This window comes from Oryctolagus cuniculus, chromosome 3, assembly GCF_051225735.1.
Source record: "Oryctolagus cuniculus isolate XC-2025 breed Fujian yellow rabbit chromosome 3, ASM5122573v1, whole genome shotgun sequence".
In the NCBI taxonomy this organism is placed as follows: Eukaryota; Metazoa; Chordata; class Mammalia; order Lagomorpha; family Leporidae; genus Oryctolagus; species Oryctolagus cuniculus.
The window spans coordinates 58139592-58162496 of NC_142869.1; the positions used below are offsets into that span (position 1 = coordinate 58139592).

Sequence of the window (22905 nt, forward strand, 5' to 3'; positions counted from 1 at the left end):
GAACTTATTTCGGACAACTCTGGTAAATGCTCGTAGGAGTGAGGTTTTGAGTGAATAAAAGTGCTAGCTAAAGACAAGATTCAGACTGAGCGCTGGAAATCTCCTGAGAGAGGAAAACTGATGCTCATTTGACTTAACCTCTTCTAATTTGTAAATCAGAAGGAATTGTCTACAAAATTTTGCAGTTACTTTTATATAAATATTACAACTTTCACTAGACGTACTCATACCAGACATAATTGGAACTACTCATACTGGACAGAACTGCCTGCCAGACAGGTGTCTTCTCCATGGCCAAAGGAGATACTGTTCAAGTACAGAACCTCTAGATGCCATCCATGTTTATACAGACATAGTGACTTTATACTGGAAAACTCTGATGACTAAAATAATGTTTAAAGAACTGACTTTAATCTGAAGGAAATCTCGGTTTCACAATTTCTACAACTATTAATTAGGAATATCACCTACCTTACATGCCTTTTGTATGAATTAAAAAAAAAAAGATATCTGACACCTAGGAGACTCTTCATATATTGGATTTTAGTACTATCTACTAGCTTTGAATATCTATATCACAAAACACAAGGTAAGAGGTAAGTTTTCTTGCAGGGAGGAATATTACATCTGGATTTGTAAACAAACAAGAAGACATATTGCTTTTAAGTGTATTTTTCTTAGCAGCTTGCAGATAGCAATAGCTGTTATGGAGCTCATACTCAAAGTCTGTGTTCGTTTCAAAGAAAGCTCACCATGTGTTGGGAGCTTGGCAGACGACTCTGTTCTAATTCCTTTTAAGTCCACTCTCCTTTTTCTTCCAAAATGCATAATCAGTATGGCAGGCAGGCATCAATCTCTCTCCTCCCTTTCTACTCGTTTCTTACACACACACACACACACACACACACACCCTTTCCTTCTTTCAACACATAGACACACATGCATTCACACTAGTTTCATTTAATTTATTTTTGATTCCCAAAGGATTCACGAGCAGGCTGTGTGCAGCTGCGGTGCTTGCCCCTGGTTAAATTGGCAGTTACCTACTGTGTGGAGTTGCTAGGAGAAGGTGATAAAGCATGATGACAGCATTGGTTGATGGGCATTTTCCTTCAGGAACAACCTGTGGAGCTCTGTGTGCTGTCTTCTGTATGACTTTATATCCTATTTTTCTTTGTTGTCATTAATATTTGTGGCATTTATTAGTTGAACATGATGTATTTTTATGTATTGGATGCAGATCTATTAGGAGACAAAATCCTTGGCATTTAAACAGGAAGTTTTTTCTCTGGGGTGTGGGGGGTGTTGATGATCCTGGTTCCTGCCATCTGTTTTCTCATTCCATCCTGTGCTCCTTCCGTGAGTAGAGAGGAATTCAGCGTCTTTTGAGGCGCCAAAGTCATTCACGTTTCTCCTGTGCATAATAGAGCTCGTAAACTGTGGAATTCTGATGTGCTTCAGCGCACCGCACAGTGACAGATGAGCTGCTTCTGGGGAGAGCTTGAGCACTCTGTCGGTCAGTAGTGCAGTAGCAGATTACATGTGTGTCTTGTTCCTGTGAGGTCGGAGCATCTGTTTATATTGCTGTCTGCGTGAGGGGGGTGATGTGGTGAGCTGTGGATGTGCCTGTCAAAGTCAATAGCAGTTCTGGCAAAGGCTTCCGTTGGCTTTGTACCTGCGCACTGTTCAATAGATAAGAGATGCTACTGTATAACTAAGATTTGTAGTGGCCTAAGGAATGCTTGTTCTAGCTGCTGAAATTGACTGTAACTGTATTGCCCTAGGAGCCTCAGCATGGGGTCTTCTGCTACAGAAATTGAAGAATTGGAAAACACCACTTTTAAATATCTCATAGGAGAACAGACTGAGAAAATGTGGCAACGCCTGAAAGGAATGTGAGTAAGCTTTTTGCTTGGTTCAGTGTTATTTCCACCCAAAATATTTGTGTATTAAGACTCATTACTGGTGCTATCTGCCTTTGTGGACTACTGTTTCTTTAGAAAGACTTTTCCTGGGAAATTAAAATGTATTCTTCTTGGTTAGCAACTTGTTGAAGGAGGATAGCTTTTTTTTTGTTTGTTTGTTTTGGCTACTCCCCATTTTATGTGAAGTCAGGTAACTCCCAGAGAAGTCACTTCACTGTGTCCTGTGGGGGGTCTTTTGTGCATTTTGTGCATTCTGCTTAGATATGTGGTATAGATATGTAGAAAAATAACTAGGAAAACTGCTTTGCCAAAATAAAATTTCCTTCAGGTAAGGAGAAGAAAATAGGACTGAATAATAGGTTTTGAAAAACAAGGATGGTACTACTATGATAAAAAGTGATTACACTCCATGTGCTTATTCTTGATGACTTAAATAAGAATATTGCATTAGAAAACGTGTGTGTGGTAAAAACACTAGCAGCATCCCCAACTTATAGGAGAGTTTTGGCTTTAAATTAACCAGTTCACTTCTTCTGATAGTATGGACTGGCCCCAGTAATGCAATTGCCCTTAGAAAGATGGATCAAGAGTTGTGCATTTATGACAAGCGTGAAATGTAATTACCTGAGTCAAACTTTAATTACAGTGCTATTTATCTCACTATCTACACCTTTAACTTTTTAGAAAAAACTGTGTATGTTTTGAATTCCTGTTTCATATTTCAATGCTATACTGTCTTTATATGCTTTCATTTAATCATATTATAATTTAAAGATCAGATTGACATTGGGTAAAAAAGTGCAATGTGAATATTTACAGATCATTGCAATTGCTTCTTGCAATCAGAGATCTCAAAGGAAATATATTTGCTTTGGTATAATAGCTGCATTTATTCTATTCCACACAACATAGAGATTATTTTAGGTTTAATATCTCTAATGCTGTTTATGTATTATTTTATAAAATGCAATGTTTGAGTAAATTTGATGTCACTATTTTGGTATCTAGTTTTTAGAAGAAAAATTATATCAAACTTTATTTAAAGATAAAAATTCTTCCCACTCTTCTCCTTTTGAATATGCTTAATGATGTATATACATTTAAATAGTGTTCCCTTTACATTTTCTTATTACCTAATGTTATGCATGGCATTACAGTTCTCTGGCACAAAGCATACTAATAATGCAAACAACATTTAGCAGAGAATAACTTTTAAAAAGGAAGCCATGCTTCCATCATTTCAATGAACTAGAGAAATCTATTTCCAAGATCCTTTGAAGATTTAGAAATTACAGCTTTTTGGTGTGGTGGTTCTCTTAGAGAAGCAAATAATACTATCACAGCAGATAACAACTTACAAAATTAATTAGATAGATACAAATTAATCAATAGCAGTCAGATGATTTGTGTTCTAATCTAATGAGTGGGTGAACATCTGCACTGGAAAACCTATATCTCATATTGCAGCTATTTTAGATTTTTTTCCTTTATTAGGACAGATGTTTTGTTTCGCTTGTATTTGTTTTATTTTTCTGTAGTCACTTGAGTGATGGATTTATGCATTTGTCTTTAAGAAATTTAAAAAGTGATTTTGTATTTACCTAACACTTCAGGACAAAGTTATGTGACTCTCAGTTTTTCACTACATGAAAGATCAGTGTACCATTTTATTTCAGGAGAGGATGATAGCATCATTCAACAGTAGATTGTTGCAATTTAATAGCAGGGTAAATTAGCATATGCATGTAATAAATTGATTTTGAGCAGTGGCAACATAGGGCCACTGAGAGACCATTAGCCAGATTGTTTTTAAAAATTCATTATTAATGAAGTAATGAAAAAGACTAATTGCTTTGCATTGAAGAGAGCAGGAATTTGCATTTTGGTACTACTGCTCTTGCTTAAGGCATTTTCAATAGTCTAGGTTTAAGATTGTCAAAGCAAGAAGCTCTAAATCTAAAATCTGCATGACTAATGACAACCAAATTGTTTAATTATGGTCTTTTGTGTAGTCTGCATTCAAAGCAGTGATATGAGGGACTCCCTATTCCTTTGCTGAAATTGTCATGCCTATTTAAAATGCAATATTAACACAGATAGAATTTTAGCTTCTCAAAATTGCTAGCCATAGAATTCTACTTTTAAGTATTGACAATTAAAATCATGCTACTCACAAAAGTTATCAAACAATTGCTTATTAATATTCTTAGTTTTGGTAAAACAGACTCAATAAAGACTGCTAGATATTTGTTTGGAAAGTGATTTTTTAAAAAATCTTTTTAGCTTGTCTAACTTTACAAATACACTGGCTATTTCAACAGGATATTCTGCTTTTAATTGGGCTTACAATTTGTACAATTTGAGGTTAATCAAAAACAGAAGAAGGTGAAAGTAAAACAATGTTTATTCAATTATTCCTTAAGCATGGAAAACATGAACCAAACTGTAGTAGATGTTAGTCACTCTTTGTGTCTATATAAAGATTTTTAAAATTTTCTAGCACATGTGGAAGACAGTGGTAAACTAAATTAAGTATCTATACTTCTCTATCATTTTGTTGATTCTTTCAGTGAGCTCCTTCCACATCTCCTGGATATTTGAGATGCTATATCAAGTGATGTGTTAAGAAATCTTATTCCTTTATGAGACAAAGGTGAAATAATCCCATTCCAAGGAAGACTTAATTCTATTAATTTTCTTTTTATAGTTACTATTTTTTATTTAAATTTCTTCAGTCCATCTGCTACCACTAATTTGTCACTCAACATGACAGTTTAGATTCTACACTATGACTCACTATCTAATGGTAGGAATAATAGCAAATAACTATGGAATCAGGTCTTTCATAGACTATGTTTAAAAAGTTACACCCATGGCCTTGACTTATCAACGTTCAGAGTGTGGAACACATTTGTTATTTCTTATTCCACCTTTACGTTGGATGAAATTTCTTATAGAGAAATTTCTTGTGAATCTGGGACCTACACTGATTCTTGTATACAAAGACAATTCATCTATCTCTGATCCTTTTAAAGATTGTTGATTTTATTGATTCCTATATGGAAAATTGATATGACAATTTCATCTTACTTCATTTATGCATTTTTAACTTCAGAAATATTGCCTTTTTAGTGACATTGTATTGTTGCCTTTTCTCTTTTCTAAATGTACAAAGAGCTCCACAACTGTAGATTTAAAAAAAAAATTAACTATTTTAAAATATTGATCCTGTTCTTCTAGTCAGTGTTGCTGTTCTAAGAATTTTGTCTTGGAGATTACAGCAGTTCCAGAAAATTTTGATCAAGTTCAAATTCCAGGGAAAATCAACTGAAGCTGTGGGGAAACTGGATCAAAGCATTAACTTAGTTGTTCATCAGATGAAGAATTGAATTTCTCAAAACCAAAAACTATCCGTAAAAGTGTAATAGCATTCTGTAGTACTTATGGATAATTCCTTCAATAAAAAAATAAGTGTAGGGTTGGAACCCATCAGAATTTTGGTTGCAAAATAGCTTAATATATAATTAATTTTGCATGAACATGAAGGGTCTTCAGAATGTTCACAGAAAATTCATATCCTGAAAAAACTGTGCATGGTATTCAAAATTTTTTGCATCAAAATAAACTTATCTTTTAATTTAATTTTACACAAATTTCCTGGAGTGCCTTGTAGGTACACACCTCCTTGACTCTCCTATGCTGACAAGTGTCCTCCTCACAGTAAGATCTGGTATTGTAACTACGACAATTGAAACACATTAAGTTCTGCTTCTATTCTCTTTCATCTCCTTGACTGGTGACAATATGCTCATCCACAGTGAGGATAGAAATGTAGAGAAGCAGAAAGGAAGGGAGAAAGGAAGCTTTGCATGATTGCCAATATTTTGTTAACTCAAATTAGCTGTTACTGTTGAAGAGGGCAGTACACCGCACACTCTCAGATGAAGTTATTCAAGCATACATCACCAAGAAGATGAAGCAGGAATACACATTTAGAACAAAAACTAGCAGAAAAAAACCTTGTAAATGATAGGTGCTATTAGTATCGTATTCCTAAACTAGAGTCATATTATAGGATGAAGCATCATTACAGAGAACTAAATCTGATCCTTCTAGTCTCCTGCTCAAAACCCTTTAAAGCCCTTTATTGCCCTCACTTTAAAGGTTAGCATCCTTCTCAGGTCTTAGGCACCTGCTTAGTCTTTGGGGCTTCCTCTTCTGCTTCTCCTCTGGCTTCTTCCCAATCATACCCAGAGTTGCCTGAAAAAAATGCTGCTAACCTCTCGCTTTTGTTCATTTTTTCTCTATTATAGAGAAAAATACCATTTCTAAGATTTTATTTATTTATTTGAGAGGTAGAGTTAAAGATAGTGAGAGGGAGAGATAGAAAGAAAGGTCTTCCTTCCGTTGGTTCACTCCCCAGATGGCCGCAACAGCTGGAGCTATGCCAATCCGAAGCCAGGAGACAGGTGCTTCTCCCTGGTCTCCCGTGCGGTGCAGAGGCCCAAGCACTTGGGCCATCTTCTGCTGCTTTCCTAGGCCACAGCAGAGAGCTGGATTGGAAAAGGGGCAGCCAGGATTAGAACCAGCGCCCAAATGGGATGCCAGCGCTGCAGGCGGAGGATTAACCTACTGCACCATGGCGCCGGCCCCAAGGATCACTCTTGTTCCCCAGGAAGTTTTTGGAGTTGTGTGGAAAGTTTATTATGGTTGTAGTGACTACAGAGCTTTGCTGCACTTAGTGAGCAAGAGTCTAGACAGGCAAATGTCCTACAGATTTCAAGGCATTCTGTATCAGGAAGCATCATCCTAATGAAGATGTCTATAGGGACCCTACTAAGAAATGCTATATGCTTAAATTTCACTTTTAAAGGAAATTCTTTCTGACCCTACATGCTAGGATGGTCTGCTGGATTTGGTCTGAAAACTAACCTGAAGTTCTCCTTTCATAGCAAAATCTCCCCTCCCAACTGGACCACAGCTTCAGGGTGCAAGAGTCATGTCCACATAATTGTGTTTACTCTAGGGTCTCAAGCACCTGGCAGAGCACTTGGCACATAGGAGATAATAATACACACATTTTAAATAAATCATTTGGGGTAGGTATTGTGGCACAGTGGGCTAAGACACTGCTTGGGATGCCTGCACTCATATCTGAATGCCTGGGATTAAATAATGTCTCTGCTTCAATCCAGCTTTCTGTTAATGTGCCTGGGAATTAGCAGATGAGGGCACTTGTGTTTGGGTTCCTGGTATCCTTCTGGGAGATGTGGGTGGAGTTCCTGATTTCTGGCTTTGGCCTGGGCCATCCTAGCATGTTGTAGGCATTTGAGGAGTTAAGCAGGAAATGGAAGAGCTTTCTCTCTCTCCCTCTACCCCTCCTCTCTCCCTGTCTGTCACTCTTCCTTTCAAATAAATAAATAAAACTTAATCAATCAACCAATCACTGAATTCTGAGTTTTATACTGGCTACTGGCTCTAACTAGAGAATCAGAACATCACTGAGGGTGCTGAAATAGGGTCTAATGCCATGTTGGAGAATTGGAGATGGATTCATGGCTGGAATAGGAATGGACAAGGTAGAAGTAAATCACGTTTTCTTACCATCAACTTGTTGTCAGGACCATATAGATATAATATATTCGTCTTCTTATTCGCTCCTCTCAAGATCTCAAGAAGCAAATATCCTAAGTCAGTTACAAAATTATTATGTCATGGAACTTGGGTTTTAAACATGTAACTGTCTGGTTCTAAAGCTCTTATTAATTTTCATTCTAAAACAAAAACCAAAATTCTTAGATTAGTTACATCCACATCCTAATCCCCAGGTCCCTAGATACCTCACATGGAAAAGGATAATTAAGGTAGCAGATGGAGTTAAAGTTGAGCATTAGCTAACTTTAAAATAGGGAGATTATTCTGGACCACTCAGGTGAGCCCAAGTTAATCACAACAGTTTCTGGAAATAGAAGAAAGAGACACAAGAGGAGGTCAGAGGGAAGTAATATGCGACTAACTTGTCTGGTGTTCGTCAGTATTGAAGATGGGGTAGTGGGCCATGAGCTAAGCAATATGGATGCCTTTAGAAGTTTGAAAAGGCAAGAAAACAGATTCTTGCCTACTGCCTACAGAAAGAATGCGGTTCTTGTACATTGATTTTAGCTCAGTGAAACTTTAATCAGATTTATGATTTATAGAACTGAAGATAATGTGTGTTTCTCTCAAGTCACTGAGTTTGAAGTAAATGCATTACAGCAGCAATGAGAAACTAATACATGCCTCCTGTACCAGAATAAGACAATGCATACTCAACATGCCCATTCCTGTCCTCTCTCTATTCCCTCCCCAACTCTCCCCCCCCCCCAAACAGCCCATTGGAGTTATACACTCTTTAATTACCAGTTAAACAACTGACTGTACCTGTCTTGAACATTGCCTTACATGCTGAAACCATGATTCCTCACTGATCTCTGATATTGAGGGTATATATTAGATTTACTTCAAATGTCAAAAAAGAATAATTATTTTACATTCCATGCAGATTATTGGTTAATATCAGTCTCTGCCCTCACACTGTGACCATTTGGGTGGATTAATCAGGCAAATCAGTTTTAAAAATTTGAACTTTAATCATAATACTAATTTACTTTGAAGATATTCATCTCACCAAAACCTATATTGCTGTGTAGATATATTAATGTAAATCTCAGTTCTTAAAGAAAATTGTGTTATGGTTTATAGAATGAACATTATTGAAGTGAAATACCTTCAGGATTAAGAAATGGGCCGGCGCCGCGGCTCACTAAGCTAATCCTCCACCTGTGGCGCTGGCACCTCGGGTTCTAGTCCCGGTCAGGGTGCTGGATTCTGTCCTGGTTGCTCCTCTTCCAGTCCAGCTCTCTGCTGTGGCCCGGGAGTGCAGTGGAGGATGGCCCAAGTGCTTGGGTCCTACACCCCATGGGAGACCAGGAGAGGCACCTGGCTTTGGATCAGCGGGGTGCGCTGGCCGCAGCGGCCGTTGCGGGGTGCACCAATGGAAAAGGAAGACCTTTCTCTTTGTCTCTCTTTCTCACTGTCCACTCTGCCTGTCAAAAAAAAAAAAAAAAAAAAAAAAGAAATGGAACTCTGGAGTCAACCATATATATATATATATATATTCTTTGATATGCATATTCTTTTAAAACATTAACATTTTGTTGATTAACAATAGCTATCCATGTTTCTAGAGTGTACCACTTTAACAAATGCGCATAGTGTCTACTTATCCAACCAAGGCATTTTCTCCTCCCTATCAGTACCTATGATTAGAGCCCTGGAACTCCTTTCCTCTATTTTCTCATAAAACATGTAAGAGGCTGTTATGAACTATAGTCACCCCCACTAAGCAGTGTAACACTAGGAACCTACTCCTTCTACCTAACTCTGATTCGTTACCTAATATTTAACCTCCCTTTAGCCTCAATTCCTCGTGGTCTTTAGTAATTGCTAGTCTATGTTTGGATCAATTTTTTTCAGCTTCCACATGAGAGATAACATTTGATATTTGTCTTTCTCTCTGTGTGTGGCTTCATCTCTTAATATAATGATCTCCAGTTTCATTCACTTTGTAACAAATGACGGAATTTCATTTTTTATGGTTTAATAATATTCTCCTGTGTTTATGCACCACATTTTCTTCAGCTTTTCACCATTGCCAGAGCTGCCTATAAGAACTCCTTGGCCGGTGCCGCGGTTCACTAGGCTAATCCTCCGCCTTGCGGTGCTGGCACACCGGGTTCTAGTCCCGGTCGGGGTGCTAGATTCTGTCCCGGTTGCCCCTCTTCCAGGCCAGCTCTCTGCTGTGGCCAGGGAGTGCTGTGGAGGATGGCCCAAGTGCTTGGGCCCTGCACCCCATGGGAGACCAGGAGAAGCACCCGGCTCCAGCCATCGGATCAGCGCGGTGCGCCGGCTGCAGCTTGTCGGCCGGGCCGGGGTGGCCATTGGAGAGTGAACCAACGCCAAAAGGAAGACCTTTCTCTCTGTCTCTCTCTCACTGTCCACTCTGCCTGTCAAAAAAATAATATATAATAATAATAATAAAAGAACTTTTAAGAAAATCCTACCTTATAAGTAAAAGGATCATTAGAACCATCATGAAAACACACAAAGGTAAGAACTCACTAACACAGCAGATACAAGAAAGTGAAAGAGAATCAAACATGATCATAATGCAAAACTACCAAAGCATAATGACGAATAGTAAGAGAGAAATTAAGAAGCAAAAATATATACAACAATCAGTAAGTAATGAACAAAAAGACAAGAGTTAGTTTTTACCTGTCAATGCTAACGTTGAATGTGAACAGAGTAAAATCCTCAGTCAAAAGATATAGGTATTCCTAAAAAGACCCTACTATATGCTGCCTACAAGTAGTTCACTTCACAGGTAAAGATACATAGGCTGAAAGAGAAGCCCTGGAAAAGGGTATCACATAAAAATTGAAATCGAATGTGTGTAGGAGCAGCTATACACATATGAGATAAAATTGACTGTAAGTCCAAATTATAAAAAAGGGACAACCTTGTTATATGGTGATAAAAGGATTGACTCAGCAAGAGTATATAACAATTGTAAATATATATGCACTCAATACTAAACCATCCAAATAATATAAAGCAAATATTATTATTATTGTATTAGAGTGATGGACTCCAATACAATAATAGTTGGGAAATTCAACACCCCACTGTCATTAATGGGCAGATATTCCAAATAGAAAATCAATAAAGACACATCAGATTTTAGCCATTCTATAGGACCTAGTAGATATTTAGAGAACATTTCAAATAGCTGTAGAATACACATTATTCTTATTCATTTTTTAATGATTTATTTGCAAGTCAGAGAGATGGAGAGAGAGAGAAGAGAGAGAGAGATCTTTCCTCCAGTGGTTCACTTCCCCCTAAGTGGCTGCAACAGCTAGGGTGGGCCAGGCTGAAGCCAGGATCGTGGCACTCCATCTGGGCCTCTGACATAAGTGCAGGGTCCTAAGAACTTGGGCCATTTTCTACTGCTTTCCCAGGCACATCGGCAAGAAGCTGGATTGGAAGTGGAGCAGCCAGGACTTGGACCAGTACACATATGGGATTCCAGCATTGAAGATGGTGACTTAATCCAATGCGCCATAACAATGGCCCGAAATGCACATTCTTCTAATCAGATATTTTCTAGATCATTAGTTTTTTTTAGCTGTTTGACATTGGAAAAGTTATGAATTTCTCTAAACTTATCTTTTCCTACCTATAAATATAATTATTTAATTAATAATTCTTTCACTTATTTAATAAATATTCACTGATTATGTACTATATCTGGTACTGTTAGACACAGGAGCTCATATACAGGTAGAGGAAACAAACAGCAGCAAAAGTGAACTATAGAAATGAAGCTAGTATACAGTAAGAAGTGAATGGAAGAAAAAGTAAGGAGAACTGTGCACAAGTGACTTTGGGAAAGCATTTTGAGCAATCAGGATGATTTCTTTTAGGTGACTTTTCAGCCAAAACATGGACAAAATTATCTAAGGTGATAGAGTGAGAAGGGTGGGGTGTCGGGTGCTAAAGAATAGTACTTTTAATCTCTGTCCAGATTCAGACTTAAGTGAAGAACAGGAGTGCTATAGATAGGGATCAAAATATAAGCTTTTGTTTTGTTTTGTTTTTGCAGAATAAGCTTGTATTGAGACATGGTTTTTGTGTGCAGCTAGATAAGCCAGAAGGAGCTTGTATTCAATGCATTCCCTAAACTGCAGATCTCCTCAGCAGGGGACAAAATCTTCCCTCCTAAATTTATGTAATAGCCTAGAGTAGATAGACTGTGCTTTCTAAATGCAGAAAATCCCTTTCCTACTCCCTGAGAGAGTTTGCATCTCTACGTCCCGTTCCATCTCCACAATTTACCAACCAAATGAGTAGAACTTCCTCCTCTTTAAAAGGATTTATACAGCTGCAAAGCAGAGGCCTGGAAGGCTTCTCCAATGAAAGGATTTCCCACTTCAAAAAGAGCATTAGGATCCTGGAATCCGTATATCATACAAATGATAATAATGAGTATTAAACAAAATAATATATGTAAGAAATACAGCATATACCTGGAACATGCTAAGCCTGCAATATTATAATTATTATTAATATTCCCATAACTTGGGCCGGCGCTGCGGCTCACTAGGCTAATCCTCCGCCTAGCGGCGCCGGCACACCAGGTTCTAGTCCCGGTCGGGGCGCCGGATTCTGTCCCGGTTGCCCCTCTTCCAGGCTAGCCCTCTGCTGTGGCCAGGGAGTGCAGTGGAGGATGGCCCAAGTGCTTGGGCCCTGCACCCCATGGGAGACCAGGAAAAGCACCTGGCTCCTGGCTCCTGCCATCGGATCAGCGCGGTGCGCCGGCCGCAGCGCGCCGACCGGGGTGGCCATTGGAGGGTGAGCCAATGGCAAAGGAAAACCTTTCTGTCTGTCTCTCTCTCTCACTCTCCACTCTGCCTGTCAAAAAAAATTCCCATAACTTTATCCATCCTTGTGTATATTTCACAGCTACTATTTAACAGCCATATGATCTTCTCCAAATTAATTTTTTGATATTTCAATTTTCTTTCCTACAAAATGAGAGTAATATCACTACCTATTTCATAGGTATTCAGAAGATTAATGAATTAATGCTTGCAAATTGTTTGGAATGGTGCCCAAAATTCAAGAATTCCAGCTCTTATTATTAGTACTCATATGACACACAAAAGCAGAATGCTGTATTTGTTCAGGTACCCTTCTTATCAGAATCTTTACGGAGTATACCCGTCAATGGAAATAGTCAGAAGTGTCCCCCAATTTCTCTTTGCCAAAGTAGTTACACTTGAGAATTTGGAGCAGGAGCCAAGGTCACATATGGAGACAGAGAGAGCTGAAGAGAGTGGGCTGCCCTTGAGAGTCTCACGGATAGAATTGGCTTTATGATCCTTCAGTTCCACATCTTATGGTAGTCTCAGAATGGATTTTAAGTCCCTATAATTACATATGACTCAGGATTAGATTGCTTTCCTAAGTCACTCTGGCTTGAAAATTATTCTTTAGGTCTTATTCCAATCCACTCCTGGTAGCTGTCCTTATAAATTCTGTCATGCTCCCATTCATCCCTTCGCTGATTAATTTTAGAAAACGACATATGATCATTACGTTATTAGATTTTATCTTTTACCATGCTTCAATTAGCTATTCAAACATAAATACATGAGCAAGACTGATTATCATAAAGGACATGCCACGGGCCTTTTGGATTGGAAAGAATCTTCATCAACATGACTAAACTGATGATAATGGTAAAGGCTCCTGAGAATCATATTCTACATATCTGCTCTTGGTATTAGGCTTGAATAACTGCAATTAGGAAAAGCCATAAGAATGATAACAGGTCATTAAAGGCATAGAAATGAAATATTATGACCCCTTTGCTTTCTATTTAAGGTATGCTTTCTTCAAGCAGCTTAAAGAGGTTATATTTCATTCTATGTTTTTATAAAATATTCAAAACATAAATATTTACTGAGTAGGTCATTAAAATATTCAATCATGCAAGACAAACTTTTTTATATCCTTAAATTTTTTATTATCATGTTTCAATTTTTTTTTTTATTGACAGGCAGAGTGGACAGTGAGAGAAAGAGACAGAGAGAAAGGTCTTCCTTTTGCCGTTGGTTCACCCTCCAATGGCTTCCGCGGCCGGCACACTGCGGCCGGCGCACCACGCTGATCTGAAGCCAGGAGCCAGGTGCTTCTCCTGATCTCCCATGGGGTGCAGGGCCCAAGCACTTGGGCCATCCTCCACTGCACCCCCTGGCCACAGCAGAGAGCTGGCCTGGAAGAGGGGCAACCGGGACAGAATCTGATGCCCTGACCGGAACTAGAACCTGGTGTGCCGGCGCCGCAAGGTGGAGGATTAGCCTACTGAGCCGTGGCGCAGGCCTCAAGTTTCAGTTTTCTTTTTCTTTTTTTTTTTTTAACTTTTATTTAGGAAATATAAATTTCCAAAGTACAGCTTATGGATTACAATGGCTTCCCCCCCCCCCATAACTTCCCTCCCACCCACAACCCTCCCAACTCCTGCTCCCTCTCCCATTCCATTCACATCAAGATTCATTTTTAATTCTCTTTATATACAGAAGATCAATTTAGTATATATTAAGTAAAGCTTTCAAGAGTTTGCACCCGCACAGAACATAAAGTGTAAAATACTGTTTGAGCAATAGTTATAGCATTAATTCACATTGAACAACACATTAAGGACAGAGATGCTACATGAAGAGTAAGTGCACAGTGACTCCTGTTGTTGACTTAACAAATTGACACTCTTGTTTATGGTGTCAGTAATCTCCCTAGGCTCTTGTCATGAGCTGCCAAGGCTATGGAAGCCTTTTGAGTTCACCGACTTTGATCTTATTTAGACAAGGTCATAGTCAAAGTGGAAGTTCTCTCCTCCCTTCAGAGAAAGGTACCTCCTTCTTTGATGGCCCGTTCTTTCCACTGGGATCTCACTCGCAGAAATCTTTCATTTTTTTTCCCAGAGTGTCTTGGCTTTCCATGCCTAAAATACTCTCATGGGCTCTTCAGCCAGATCCGAATGCCTTAAGGGCTGATTCTGAGGCCAGAGTGCTGTTTAGGACATCTGCCATTCTATGGGTCTGCTGTGTATCTCACTTCCCATGTTGGATAATTCTCTCCCATTTTTATTCTATCAGTTAGTATTAGCAGATACTAGTCTTGTTTGTGTGATCCCTTTGACTCTTAGACCTATCAGTATGATCAATTGTGAATTGAAATTGATCACTGGGACTAGTGAGATGCCATCTTGATGGGATTGAATTAGAATCCCCTGGCACATTTCTAACTCTTTTGATAGTTCAAAAACATTTTTTTAAAAGATCTATTTATTTATTTGAAGGTCAGTATTACAGAGAGAGAGGGGAGAGAGAGATCTTCCATCTGCTGGTTCATTCCCTAGATGGTTGCAATGGCCAGCACTGGGCCAGGCTGAAGCCAGAAGCCAGAAATTTCTTCCTAGTCTCCCAAGTGGGTAGCAGGGGCCCAAACACTTGGACTATCTTCCACTGCTTTTTCCAGCCCATTATTAGGGAGCTGGATTGTTAGCAGAACAGCCATGAATTGAATTGGAGCCATGTGGTAAAGCTACAGCATTACCCAGTAAGCCACACCACCCACCCCAAACAAGTTTATAATGAGTCACCAAAAAGGTAGTAAAATCTCTAAGCCTCAGACTGCACAGAAAAAGAAAGTAGGATGACTTTAATTAAGTTCTGCATAAGGCTGGTGATCAAGGGATTCTTGTAGAAAAGATCTTAAAAAATTAGAAGGAAATAAAAATAAATTTATTAGAAATGCAACAGTGTCCATTTAAAATTGGACTTTCTGGGAGCAAATGTTAAGCCTATTGGTTAAGATGCCTGCACCCTGCATTGAAATCCGAGGTTTGATTTCTGGCTTCTTCCAACTCCAGCTTCCCGCCAGTGCAGACTGTGGGAGGTAGCAGGTGTGGCTCATGTAATTGGGTTCCCCCCTCCCACTTGAGAGACCTAGATTACATTTCGGGCTCCAGGCTCTAGTCCAGCTCTGCTGTGGCCTTTGCAGGCATGTGCTGACTCTCTCTCTCTCTCTCTCCCTCTGCCTCTCAAGTAGTAAAATTTACAAAACACAACTGGGCTTTCTAAGAGTTGGTTAAAAATAAACTATAAGTGGAGTGAGATAAGAAAAAAAATCTGAACTTACACATCAACCACATTTCTGAATAGCAAACTGTTCAAAACAATCTCATAGTTGAATATAGTAGTAACAATAACTTATAATTCTTTTGTGTCTAACATACTTTGCTCTATTTGGCTGCACATAATTATCTCATTTTTTTGATGAGGAAACTTAGCCGCCAAGACATTAAATGACATGGATAATATTTCACAATTAGTAAGGGGAGGACCAGCTTCCTAGGCTCATCATATTTATTCCATTTAATACTGCCTTAGACAATTCCATTTAACACTCAAGACTCGCTCTAAAACCTGACATTTCAGGAGTTAAAAACTGTTCTCTTGTTTTGATTTTCCTATGGTCCAGCCATCTGTTTGCCTAGTTCTGTATTCTTGAAGCTGAATACCAAAGGGAGTTATCACTTGGCATATGCTTTAGATGTCAGAAATTCCCCAGTTCTGTTTTTTCTCCTTTAGGACAAGCACTACCATTATCTCTTTAATTTATTCACTTAAACAGTGATGTTAGTATATGTAAGGGAATTTGACTTTTCCTAAAACATTTTGCTCCCTCAGAGCTTTGCTTGGTCCCTTTAATTTATTTGGCTTTTGGTAACTCTAACTGCAGAGAAAGAAATCCCTGCCAGGTGGTAATGACTGGGTAGCCATCCCCAGTGATTTTTATTTACCGATAAAAATAAATCCAGGAATTCTAATCATTCAACATAAAGCTATTATATTCTCACTTGTGCTTCTGTTCTATCATGGAGAATTTTTAGCACATGAGAAAGCTTTCCTCCAAGGTAAAGTGAGCCATCTTTCCCCCATTTGTTTATTTCAGAAAAATCATTGTAATGTTTATTCTACTTTATATTCCCAAATGAGTGTAAATCACTTAAACTACACAAACCTTTTCTCATCTGTTTTAAGACTACATTTGGGGTCGGCGCTGCAGCTCACTAGGCTAATCCTCCGCCTTGTGGTGCCGGCACACCAGGTTCTAGTCCCAGTCGGGGCGCCAGATTCTGTCCCAGTTGCCCCTCTTCCAGGCCAGCTCTCTGCTGTGGCCAGGGAGTGCAGTGGAGGTTAGCCCAAGTGCTTGGGCCCTGCACCCCATGGGAGACCAGGATAAGTACCTGGCTCTTGCCATTGGATCAGCGCGGTGCGCCGGCCGGGGTGGCCATTGGAGGGTGAACCAACGGCAAAGGAAGACCTTTCTCTCTGTCTCTCTCTCTCACTGTCCACTCTGCCTGTCAAAAAAAAAAAATAATAAATAAAAAGACTACATTTGGAGAAGGTGAGTATATGGCATAGGGAGTGCTGATCTAACTTAGATTTTTTCACCAAATCTCTAGTACCTCCCAATCTTTCCAATGTGATCAAATAAACTTTGTATTATTTCCTTCTTGAAACCTCATTCCTCAGCAAGTCACAATTTTAATAGTTCAAGTTTTCCAACAGGTTTCTATTTCCCAGAAATTCTTTCAACTGTATTAGACAGTAATAGGCCAATTTGTTCATGACTTCTTGCATCCATACTTATGGATAATCCCTCCCACACTGACACTTGGCCACACAACTTGCTTTGGTCAGTGGGGCCTTAGCAAATGTGACACAAGCAAAGGCTTAGTAGGGATTATACATCAGAGTTTATTCTTTTTGCTACTCTTTCAAACACTCATGTTAGGTCTGCAAAGAAGCCCGGTCAATCCTACTTCAGGGTGTTCTCTTCGGCAGCACATATACTAAAATCCTACTTCAGGGTCGACCTGAAGAACAGCTATCAATCATTTCAGCTGAGGGCTTCTAACGCCAACCAGATGTGGGATGAGGTCATCCTGGACTACCTACCCAACTTCCTCAGTATCTTGAGAAAATAATAAATGTTTATTAATTTTGACCCTTAAGTATTGAGGTGGTTTGCTGATCAAAATAACCCTAATTGACATGCATTCCAAATAAGCTCTCATTCTGTATGCTTTCTCTGGTTTCAGCAGTTTTTTGTACCTATAACCCTGTTTCCTTCCTTCTAGTCATCTCTTATCATTTCTTTGACCTAACCAACATCTAGTAAATATTTCAGAGATTATGATAATAAAAATTGAAATATCTCTTCTTAATCAGTTCAATATAATTCTCCTCCATATTATTTTCACCAGCAACCGTGTCAACAACATTTATCTACTTACATTATTTCTTCCAGTATATGCTCCCTTAGCAGCTTGTGTTTTGAAGTTGTATTGCTCTTACATTTCTGTGAACAAATTTAATTTCCCACCAAACAGAGAAGAAACATAGAGTAAGGCAGGCAAGCTGCATCTTTGCATAAAAGAAGATGGTTCATATCCGGTTACCCTGGCAACAGGCGCTAGAAAGGGCAGGGCTCCCCACATATTCAGTTGCCCTGACAACAGGTCACATAGGGCATGGGAAGGCCCAGTGCCCAGTCTTCTAGACCTCATCTTTGCAACCACAAAGGAAAAGAACAATGCTCTGTTGCATCTTGCTCCTCTCCTTACCTACATATTTCTTTTATTATCTGAATTACTCCAGTTTAAAATTGCCTTTGCAGATGTACGAAAGGTTAAGAAAACAGTGACCTCAATGTTTGTATTCATTAACTCAGAAACATTTGGTAATATCTGATTGGTTCAAAGGAGTGAATGATAGGAAAACATGAGAGGCAGGGAATCAAAGTAATAGGAAGAGTACGTTGTGAAAAACAAAGTAGTATGGGAACAATTTGGAAATTGAGAGTTGATTTGGAGTGTGTTTCATTCAGCTGCAGTGGTTAGGCTTGGTTCTGTTTTAGGGAGTTCATTGGGAAGGGTAACCTTCAGGAACAAGCTGCTTAACTGAATAGATCAATTTTGTGAGCAGGTAACACACAAGTGACCACCATGAAATGATATATTGTTATAAAAAATTGCTAGCTTGGGGCTGGTGCTGTGGCATAGTGGGTAATGCCACCACCTGCAGTGCCGGCATCTCATACAGGCACCGGTTCGAATCCTGGCTGCTCCATTTCTGATCTAGCTCTCTGCTATGGCCTGGGAAAGCAGTAGAAGATGGTCCAAGTCCTTGAGCCCCTACACCCACATGGGAGACCTGGAAGAAGCTCCTGGCTTCGGATCGGCCTGGCTCTGGCCATTGAGGCCATTTGGGGAGTGAGCCAGAGGATGGAAGACCATTCTCTCTCTGCCTCTGTCTCTCTGTAAATCTGCCTTTCAAGTAAATAATAATAAAAAAGTTATCAGCTTAACTCTTAATTCAGTATAAATTTCTTCCTTTTTATTCTTATTTGGCTTTTATTTTGTTTTATCATCACTCATCTTTTCTTTTTTTTTTTTTTTTTTTTTATCTTTTATTTAATGAATATAAATTTCCAAAGTACGTCTCATGGGTTACAATGGCTTTCCCCCCCATACCGTCCCTCCCACCCACCACCCTCCCCTTTCCCACTCCCTCTCCCCTTCCATTCACATCAAGATTCATTTTCGATTATCTTAGTATACAGAAGATCAGCTTAGTATACCTTAAGTAAGGATTTCAACAGTTTGTTCCCACACAGAAACATAAAGTGAAAAATAATAGATGATTTTTTTTTAAATGATGATGAAATCAGATCAGACCTATTGTCATGTTTAATCCCAGTGAGAGTCAAGTTGGGAATTGATAGTTTCTTTTCTTTTCTTTTTTTTTTTTTTTAACAGAAGATCAGTTTAGTGTACATTAAGTAAAGATTTCAACAGTTTGCACCCCCATAGAAACACAAAGTGAAATATACTGTTTGAGTACTCGTTATAGCATTAAGCCTCAGTGTACAGCACATTAAGGACAGAGATCCTACATGAGGAGTAAGTGCACAGTGACTCCTGTTGTTGACTTTACAAATTGACACTCCTGTTTATGGTATCAGTAATCTCCCTATGCACCAGTCATGAGTTTCCAAGGCTATGGAAGCCCCTTGAGTTCTCCGACTCTTATCTTGTTTAGACAAGGTCATAGTCAAAGTGGAGGTTCTCTCCTCCCTTCAGAGAAAGGCACCTCCCTCTTTGAAGACCTGTTCTTTCCACTGGGATCTCACTCACAGAGATCTTTTTGCCAGAGTGTCTTGGCTTTCCATGCCTGAAATACTCTCATGGGCTTTTCAGCCAGATCCGAGTGCCTTTAGGGCTGATTCTGAGGCCAGAGTGCTATTTAGGACATCTGCCATTCTATGAGTCTGCTGAGTATCTCACTTCCCATGTTGGATCACTCTCCCCTTTATTTATTCTATCGGTTAGTGTTAGCAGGTACTAGACTTGTTTATGTGCTCCCTTTGACTCTTAGTCCTTTCATTATGATCAATTGTGAACTGAAATTGATCACTTGGAATAGTGAGATGGCATTGGCACATGCCACCTTGATGGGATTGAATTGGAATCCCCTAGTATGTTTCCAACTCTACCAATTGGGGCAAGTCAGCCCGAGCATGCCCCAAATTATACATCTCTTCCCTCTCTTATTCCCACTTTTATGTTTAACAGGGATCACATTTCAGTTAATTTTCAACACTTAAGAATAACTGTGTATTAATTACAGAATTAAACCCGTCATATTAAGTAGAACAGACAAAAAAAAAAATACTATGAGGGATAATGTATTAAGTTGTCCATTAGCAGTCAGGGCTATGCTGATCAAGTCACCATTTCTCATAGTGTCCATTTCACTTCAGGAGGTTTCCTTTTTGGTGTTCAGTCAGTTGTCACCGATCAGGGAGAACATATGGTATTTGTCCCTTTGGGACTGGCTTACTTCACTCAGCATGATGTGTTCCAGATTCCTCCATTTTGTTGCAAATGACTGGATTTCATTGTTTCTTACTGCGGTATAGTATTCTAAAGAATACATATCCCATAATTTCTTTATCCAGTCTACCATTGATGGGCATTTAGGTTGGTTCCAGGTCTTGGCTATTGTGAATTGTGCTGCAATAAACATTAGGGTGCAGACCGCTTTTTTCTTTATCAATTTAAACTCCTTTGGGTAAATTCCAAGGAGTGGGATGGCTGGGTCGAACGGTAGGGTTATATTCAGGTTTCTGAGGAATCTCCAGACTGATTTCCATAGTGGCTTAACCAGTTTGCATTCCCACCAACAGTGGGTTAGTGTCCCTTTTTCCCCACATCCTCGCCAGCATCTGTTGTTGGTAGATTTCTGTATGTGAGCCATTCTAACCGGGGTGAGGTGAAACCTCATTGTGCTTTTGATTTGCATTTCCCTGATTGCTAGTGACCTTGAACATTTTTTCATGTGCCTGTTGGCCATTTGGATTTCCTCTTTTGAAAAATGTCTATTGAAGTCCTTGGCCCATCTCTTAAGTGGGTTGTTGGTTTTGTTTTTGTGGAGTTTCTTGATCTCTTTGTAGATTCTGGTTATTAACCCTTTATCTGTTGCATAGTTTGCAAATATTTTTTCCCATTCTGTCGGTTGTCTCTTCACTCTCCTGACTGTTTCTTTTGCAGTAAAGAAACTTCTCAATTTGATGCAATCCCAATAGTTGATTTTGGCTTTGACTGTCTGTGCCTCCCGGGTCTTTTCCAGAAATTCTTTGCCTGTGCCAATATCTTGAAGGGTTTCTCCAATGTTCTCTAATAACTTAATGGTGTCAGGACGTAGATTTAGGTCTTTAATCCACGTTGAGTGGATTTTTGTGTAAGGTGTAAGGCAGGGGTCTTGCTTCATGCTTCTGCACGTGGAAATCCAATTTTCCCAGCACCATTTATTGAATAGACTGTCCTTGCTCCAGGAATTAGTTTTAGATCCTTGATCAAATATAAGTTGGCTGTAGATGTTTGGGTTGATTTCTGGTGTTTCAATTCTGTTCCATTGGTCTATCCATCTGTTTCTGTACCAGTACCATGCTGTTTTGATTACAACTGCCCTGTAGTATGTCCTGAAGTCTGGTATTGTGATGCCTCCGGCTTTGTTTTTGTTGTACAAGATTGCTTTAGCTATTCGAGGTCTCTTGTGCCTCCATATGAATTTCAGCATCATTTTTTCTAGATCTGCGAAGAATGTCTTTGGTATCTTGATTGGGATTGCATTGAATCTATAAATTGCTTTTGGGAGAATGGACATTTTGATGATGTTGATTCTTCCAATCCATGAGCATGGAAGATTTTTCCATTTTTTGGTATCCTCTTCTATTTCTTTCTTTAAGGTTTTGTAATTTTCATTGTAGAGATCTTTAACGTCCTTGGTTAAGTTTATTCCAAGGTATTTGATTGTTTTTGTAGCTATTGTGAATGGGATTGATCTTAGCAGTTCTTTCTCAGTCATGGCATTACTTGTGTATACAAAGGCTGTTGATTTTTGTGCATTGATTTTATATCCTGCCACTTTGCCAAACTCCTCTATGAGTTCCAATAGTCTCTTAGTAGAGTTCTTTGGATCCTCTAAGTACAGAATCATATCGTCTGCAAAGAGGGATAGTTTGACTTCTTCCTTCTTGATTTGTATTCCTTTGATTTCTTTTTCTTGTCTGATGGCTCTGGCTAAAACTTCCAGAACTATGTTAAATAGCAGTGGTGAGAGTGGGCATCCCTGCCTGGTGCCAGATTTCAGTGGAAATGCTTCCAACTTTTCCCCATTCAATAGGATGCTGGCTGTGGGTTTTTTATAAATTGCTTTGATTATATTGAGGAATGTTCCTTCTATACCCAATTTGCTTAGAGTTTTCATCATGAAAGGGTGTTGAATTTTATCAAATGCTTTCTCTGCATCAATTGAGATAATCATATGGTTTTTCTTCTGCAGTCTGTTAATGTGGTGAATCACATTGATTGATTTGCGAATGTTGAACCATCCCTGCATACCAGGGATGAATCCCACTTGGTCTGGGTGGATGATTTTCCTGATGTGTTGTTGTATTCTGTTGGCCAGAATTTTATTGAGGATTTTTGCATCTATGTTCATCAGGGATATTGGTCTGTAATTTTCTTTCAGTGCTGCATCTTTCTCTGGCTTAGGGATTAAGGTGATGCTGGCTTCATAGAAAGAATTTGGGAGGATTCCCTCTTCTTCGATTGTTCTGAATAGTTTGAGAAGAAATGGGATTAGTTCTTCTTTAAATGTCTGGTAGAATTCAGCAGTGAATCCATCTGGTCCTGGGCTTTTCTTTGTTGGGAGGGCCTTTATTACTGTTTCAATTTCTG

At 39.1% G+C, this 22905-nt stretch overlaps 1 protein-coding gene across 5 annotated transcripts in view; it reads left to right on the forward strand.

Moving 5' to 3' along the window:
• Window positions 1-956: 956 nt before the first annotated feature.
• The window catches only part of PDE1A (phosphodiesterase 1A), a 371956-nt gene continuing 350007 nt past the window's right edge, over window positions 957-22905 (forward strand). For 2 of the 5 annotated variants that reach the window (XM_089329041.1, XM_051849384.3), the window contains exons 1-2: window positions 1379-1516; window positions 1785-1895. In XM_089329041.1, coding sequence (XP_089185167.1) covers window positions 1795-1895 — 101 coding nt within the window. In that variant the 5' untranslated portion in view covers window positions 1379-1516; window positions 1785-1794. Of the gene's footprint in view, window positions 1070-1131; window positions 1150-1359; window positions 1517-1784; window positions 1896-22905 lie in introns of those variants that run through there. The other 3 variants (XM_051849383.3, XM_051849382.3, XM_008258812.5) reach the window with 3 other exon arrangements.